At 32.4% G+C, this 7,178-nt stretch overlaps 1 protein-coding gene across 1 annotated transcript; it reads left to right on the top strand.

Annotated features, from left to right (window-relative positions):
• Positions 1-1,021: 1,021 nt before the first annotated feature.
• On the top strand, positions 1,022-6,871 carry LOC134257357 (uncharacterized protein DDB_G0271670-like; the record flags this gene model as incomplete). Its single annotated transcript, XM_062739984.1, has 5 exons — positions 1,022-1,402; positions 1,800-2,168; positions 2,861-3,118; positions 5,272-5,375; positions 6,135-6,871. Coding segments are annotated over 5 exons (1,208 nt in total), but the record flags the coding sequence as incomplete, so codon positions are not given.
• Between the last annotated feature and the right edge of the window lie 307 nt (positions 6,872-7,178).

Genomic DNA, 7,178 nt, shown 5'->3' with positions numbered 1-7,178 from the left:
TTTTCGACCAAACATTGGCCCGTAGTCGCCCGATGTACGAACAATGTTCACCAATGTATGACCGATGGAATATACATCGGCCGATTATCCTGGAACATCGTTTTTGATTAGCAATGCATCGCTGGGCCTTTGTAAGTCCAGCCGGCAACCAGGCCATTTTTATCATAAAAAGCATTGATTGCCCATCGTATACCCTTCGCTGGATAATGTGACTGATACTTTAAGGATTAGTAGGCTGACGTGGACCGATGTTAGGGCATCGCTAACACCACGGATTACCACCGGTCTACGGCTACCGGCCGGGAAATGTGACCTAGGCATTAAGAAAGAAGGATTTTTTCCCCGGCCTTTTAGTACAATACTTATGATTAACAGTTTCAAAACCTTGGAAACCCAAAATATTGTTAAAATTTTATTAAAAATGGAAAATTTTGAATTCTGTTAAGAGGGCTAAAAAGGAACTTCCGGTAATGGAAAGAAATTCATTCAACCGTAAAATAGCTGATTTGGCAAAGTAAAAGATGCCCTTACTTTTCTGCTACATAGTTATAACCCGTATATAATTTTCAAGCTAAACTTAGGGTGTTGCGTTTCTATTGACGGTGAGTATATTAATGACTCTTGAAAACATCTTCTCCATAAAAGAAGAAAAAAACTAAACAAACACGAATAAACAATCAAACAAGTCCAAAAAAAGAATGAAAAATAAAACTATTTGGAATTATAACAAATTTCAGTTAAAAGAAATATATTAGAAACAAGTATTGACTTGCTGCCGAATTGTTGCTAAAAGTAACAATCAAGAATATCTATTGTGCCAATTAAACACCATGTATTTAATTCTTCTTTGGTTATAAAAAGACCGTCACGGCTAATATCTCTTTGAATAGAAGTATTATGTATTTTCAGTGTAATCATAAATCATATGTATAAAGCAGAGTATTTTCTGAAAGAGGGAGCCTTTCCACTTATTTCTATCTTGATTACAATATACTGGTACTTTGTTTCTTTTCAATTTAAGCTATTGACTCCGCAGAACAGATTTTCGAGGCTTGTTACGGAATCACAGTTGACGATTTCTTGGAGCCTAGCTGTAACACCAGCGAAGTTCTCTACATCCGGGATGTTTTTACTTTTGCAAAATTGCAATCCCACGCATGCCCACAAGAATCAACAACAATCAATCGTAATGACTCTTTCTGTTGTCGCTATAACAACCAATCAACGGATTGTGGATGGCGTTACTATGGAGATTCCTATAAAGGTGTGCATTACACGAACTGTGTCGGTCGGCTAACTTGTAAGATCCAGGTGGCATGGAACGGAACAGAACAAAATTGCAACCAGAGTGTTTTCATGACGAAAACAAACTACATGCGGCAGCATTACCACTGCATAAAGAGTAAGCATTCTTAAATTCATATTTACTGTTAAAGCTAGTATAACATTTGACTGTGAATTCATTTATTAATACCAATAATCGCTTTTGGCGAAAAGCACGCTTCACTTAGTGTTAGAACATTGCTCTGTGTCTTGCAATGTTAAAGCACTTAAAATGTGCTAAATCAAATTTATGCTAACTTGTTGACAAACCGACTTCTGCAAAATATCGTACACGCTAAATATAATACATTTTTAAGTATTTATTTATTAAATTAATTTTTTTGATTTATTAGTATTTTAATTTGATGCAAAGAAACAATATGTAAAATCCATTTTCTTTTCATATGACTTGTTACATGTAATTCGTCAACAACCAATATATAATCTCATTCCTTTATCATTTAATTGTTTTGTAGAGTCACTGATATCAAATATTTGCACTTCGACAATCAATAATGGAAATCAACTATACGTTTGGAATAACGGATATCCTGCCAAAAGTGGCGACTGCGCAACTTCCTCTGGATGCGTGTGCTCTGTTTCCTCTTCTAAAAGTTCGACTATTAAGATAGAGCTTTTAGACTTACGTCTTCACAAGGACGTCAGTGGTTCTTGTTACCAAAGACTTGTTATTAATGAGGGAGGATTAGAAACCTCCATTGATTGTGATCAAAACAATGGGTTTTCCCTGACGACTATTTATACCAGCCAATCTGATTCCTTAAGTATAAGATACGATAATACATTTGCTGGAATCGAAGGAAACTTCTGGATTTCAGTGCAAGGTGTGTTTGTTTGCCTTTGAATATTTACTGTAAGTTCTTGATAAAGCAATATACATTAAAGGTAAAGTATACTTATTTTATTTCCAGATTATATAACATCCTTTTGACAGCTTTATTTCATCAAGTTGTCTTTGTAATAAAAGACGTCGACTATTTTTTTAAAAAACTCAAACATAGTCTTGCAAACAGTCTTCCTTGTTTTAATGCCTTAAAGTCTATAAAGAAATTTTAAAGGCAATCGTCAAAATTTATTTTAAGTGAAATGTTTTAGTGTTGGCTTCAAACTATTATACATGTAGTTTCCTAAGCTGCATATACGTTTACGACATTTAAACCATAAAATTTAAAGGCTTTGACGGATGAGGATGCAAGATTTTAAAATTATTTTCTTCCATTTTTTTTATATTAGCGGTAGACAGTGCTTCTGATTTGGCTTGACCTTTAGAAATGTTCAATTTATTTTTCTTCCATTTCTTTATAGCGATAGATAGTGCTTCTGATCTGACACTGACCTATAATAGAAATGTTCATTTTTTTATGTCTTTATAGCGGTAGACAGTACGTACCTTTGATATGACATTGACCTTTAGAAATATTCACATTATTTTCCTCAATTTCTTTAAAGTTGTAGAAAGTGGATCTGATACTGGCCTATAGAAATGTTCACATTATTTTCCGCCATCTCTTGATAGCTGTAGACAGTACCTCTGATCTGACACTGACCTGTGGAAATGCTTCCTCTGTGTATTCGTGTGGAGAGTCCCTCCCAACATCCACGACGACATCAATAACTGTACACTCCCCAAATAGTACTGAAGTCTTTACTGGAAGTACTATATTGTCTTCTATAAATGGTCCAACGTCAGCTACGACATCGAGCGTGTCATCTTCTACGACGTCAAACGTGCCATCTGATTTTTCCCCGCAAGTGGATCAATCAAAAGCTGATGGTATATTTCTTATTGCAATCAAAATATTATCTTTAAAACATAGAGTTTCCTTATGATTTGACATTATCAATGCATTTAATATTAAATCTGGATTTGACGTTGATATTTTCAGTGGTAAAATAAAGAAGAAAGTTCACATTGGTCCATTTTTGGCCCTGTAAATTTCTGAAAAAAGAACTACTCAGTTTTAGTTAAAAATACGTTATTTCACTAAACTCTTGGTGACTTCATATCAAATAAAAATGACGTAACTTTTTCTCTTGTCTATGAATTATGACGTCATGAATTTCGTCATTTTCCTCAAATCTTGAAATATTCGTTAAAAATGACCAAAAATTTAAGCTGTTTTAAAAATATTTTGCATAGCCCCCAACCTCTGATCTAAAATGTTGAATTATAAAATGAAAGAACTGTTTTAGAAAATTCTAATCCATGAAAGAATTTTTTGATCGCAGGGTGGGCTTATATTTTTATCAAAAGTTGAAGATGCTCAATTTCACCTATTTTCTTCAAAAATCAAGATTATTGCAGTTTCACAACGCCTGAGTTAACAGACTTGGACTCTAAGAGGAAAATTTTTTTTATAGAAAATGAAAGCACTAAGTCTCTACTTTATGTTGATGATCGAAGTAGGACGTAAGGACTTGGTCGGTTAATTAGTATATTATTGACAGGGCCAATTTATGGAGTACGTGAGTCTACCTCTTTACCTTTTTATAAACAAAAATTGTTTTCAATTGCTCTAAAGGGGAGATAGATTTCATTTTTAAAATTCTTTTGGAATTTTTTTTCGTATTTTTTAATATCTTCACATTAGACATATTTATAAACTCCTATAAAAAGGAATGGCAGTCATTTGGCTTCTTTTTGTCCATAACATGTATATGTAATATTACCTTTTAACATGTAATTTCGTTAAGCTCATCAATCACTTACGGTTTCAAAATTCTTTTTCTCTGATATCTTGTTTATTTTGGAACCTTACACACATGTAGTCTTGCTCTATCTTATAAACATGTTAAATAGACAATAAAATTGTGCAAAGATAAACTCTTAAGGTATGTCATCAGGTCTTTTGAATAAAGCTTGGTTGGAACTCTTTACTTCACATTTTTTATGACCATTCATGTTTTATTACCTATTTATAGCACAATTTTCACATTCAATCAACAGGTCTTGCCAAGAAATGCAGATTTTTTGAGTTAAATATACTTTGTTGCCCCAAAACTGTAAATTTTGGCTGCTTTTTTAGAATTGACATCTCAGATTTTTTTCTTTATTATTTTAAAGTATACGATACTTCAAATCAAATAAGTCATAAAAAGCTTGATACAAGGAACCAATCTAATATCCACTTAGATTTTTAATACCCCAAATGTGCTATTTTGGTGCAAAAAGGTAACCGTTTGGTTGGAACTATTTAAGTCAAAATATTTATTACAATTCATGTTTTATTACCTATTTGAATTTAACAATACAAAACTATAACATTGAATATCTCCTCTAAAATTACAAAGAACTGAGATTTATTGGAATTTGTTTTTTTTTTGTGGTAGAAGATATTCAGAAAAAATGTTTTTCAACTCTACAATTTTTTTTAAATTTTATGGCGTCGAATAAAAATTATATATCTAAAAACTTAATTTAAAGTACATGTCGCTTTTGACGGAAAGAATTATAAAAATCGTCCTCAAAATGAATAAATGTAGAATATAGAATGATGTTTTTATTGTAATGTTCAAGGTACATTAAGGTGTCACAGTGGTGTCCTAAAAATTGTTTCTGATTCTGCTTTACTCTTCATCCCTGACTTTCTGTATGAAGAGACACAAGAATTGCCAACCACAATTTTTTAAAGATAAAATACTACTCAAAATATCTTCATGAACAAATCCCCATCAACCAATATATTTCTCTCAATGAACGAAAATTTGACGCGTCGCAAAAATGTTTATTTTTAACAATATAAGTTAACTAATAAAAAGACATATGAGTTAACTCATTAAAAATTTGCATAACTGGGAAAAAAATCAAATTATGATGTTAGAAAATTTTGATGATTTTATCTCTAATTTTGCCATAGAACAATTTAATTTTCTTCTCCGTGTGCCACAAGGAACTTAAATCTCATGAATTTACTTTTATGACGACAGAATCTTCTGACAAAACTGCACTTATAGCCGGGCTGACGGCCGGGGCACTTCTCTTCGCTGCACTCGTCACGGTGGCTGGAGCCCTAAGGCACAGATTCAAAAAGGTCAGTAATTGAGATATATTATTTTGAATTATACTTTGTATGATTGTAAGAGGGAATTTAATTCTTGAAACAATGATATGGAAATAGCTTTAATATCATCGTAGATGAATGGATTGATTCAATTACATTAGTACATTTACAATGTAGGATTGAAATAGACAATAGTACGACGTGAAATTTGCTTTCTGTTATTGAAAAATGTCATTACATGCACTTGACAGTGTACAGGAATGAATAACTTAATATGTAGGTTTACAACCAATGGAAGAAAGTGAGTCTCAAATTATTATTTCACATACATACACACAGAAATGCACATGCGCAAATGAAAAATGAAAACACTTTGATGAGACACATTTTTGAAGAGTCACAATGTGCAGGAATGATAGTTCGATTCATCTCATTTATTTGATATACGAAATAGTCTAGAATCATGTATAAATTAAGACACTGTTCACGATTGTCTTTATCATGTTAATTTTACCTTAATTTCCATTTAATATTTAAAGTCTTATAAACCCTTCGGATATCTCGATTTTATTTTTATCTCATCACATTCGAGATCTTTAGACTTAATTGTGTTTAACAGTACATATGGTTTTGGTCCGATCTAAAATGGCTGAGCAGCATTTCGCTATAGATTGGAATTCGATATTACTGTTAAGACTTAATTCCAAATTTTCAATGTAATTCTAGTTATTCTGATTGCAGACTTTGTATTACTAATGAGAGTAATCATTATTTTTTAAATTCTTGTAGAACAAAGTCAGTATCGACGACGAATATGAAGAACATTTTGGAAACTTGAAGAATGCCAAGAATATTGCACCCATAGGATACAAACAACTTAATTAGCCATTAAGTTCGAGAGAACGGGCGAAATTATGAAATACGACACAAGTTAAAAGTCCTTGTCTTTCATGTTGAATAGTTCAGTATTGATTGGGATAATATTACCATTGTGTGATTGTATTACGTTAAACAATTGAGTTTTTTTCTGAAATCTCTTTACCATTGTGTATTGCCATACTACCTCTCAAATAACTCCAAGATATTGAAGTTCTTTACACGTGTGTCCTTTACTTTTTCACAAGATGCCCTGACAATATTTGTTTTCAAATAATTTTTTAAAAGTTTCCTGTGAATATCTTTCATAACTTCACTGCTACAAATATGATATTTGATTTGCACTTTTTACAAGGATTTCGTATCTTCATTCTTTTTTTAGGTCATACGAATTCATAATTGCTAACTGTTGTCATCCGTTTTTTGTGCGTTAAGATTTTCAGCTTCTTCTCTTTCTTCAACCGCTCAGCCAGTTTTGGCAAACAGAATTTGATCTGGATAAAGGAGAAAAAATTGTGAATTTTATGCCCCCCCCCCTGTATGGAAAAGGGCTTGGTGTGGCACCAAAACATCTAAAATTAATGCAATCTTTACTCTCTCCTCCTGATCCTTGACATCAAACATTCTGATTGCTTGATTGTAATAAGAATTGAGTCCTGAATTTCGTGGACACACAGAGGTTCTAGTAACATTACGAGGCTATATAGATTATAAAGACGTTACAAGTATTTCTTTAAAAATCTTCTCTGCTTCTGGGTATTAGACAAACATATGGCCAATTGATAATTTTCTACAAATGGATGTGATTTCAGTGGCCCATGGAGCATGTGTTTTGGTCGTAGGGTAAAAATGATGAAAATGCATAAATTTTTTTGAAATCTTCTTCTCGGTCTCTGGTATTAAACAAACTAGCGACATACATGTACCCAGTTATAATAACAATAGTGCCTCTTCTAA

Source organism: Saccostrea cucullata, unplaced genomic scaffold (assembly GCF_032062105.1).
Source record: "Saccostrea cucullata isolate Sc308-1 unplaced genomic scaffold, CSIRO_AGI_Scuc_v1 ctg814, whole genome shotgun sequence".
Classification (NCBI taxonomy): Eukaryota; Metazoa; Mollusca; class Bivalvia; order Ostreida; family Ostreidae; genus Saccostrea; species Saccostrea cuccullata.
The sequence above is the reverse complement of the archived record's forward strand: the minus strand, read 5'-3'. Positions and strand labels throughout refer to the sequence as shown.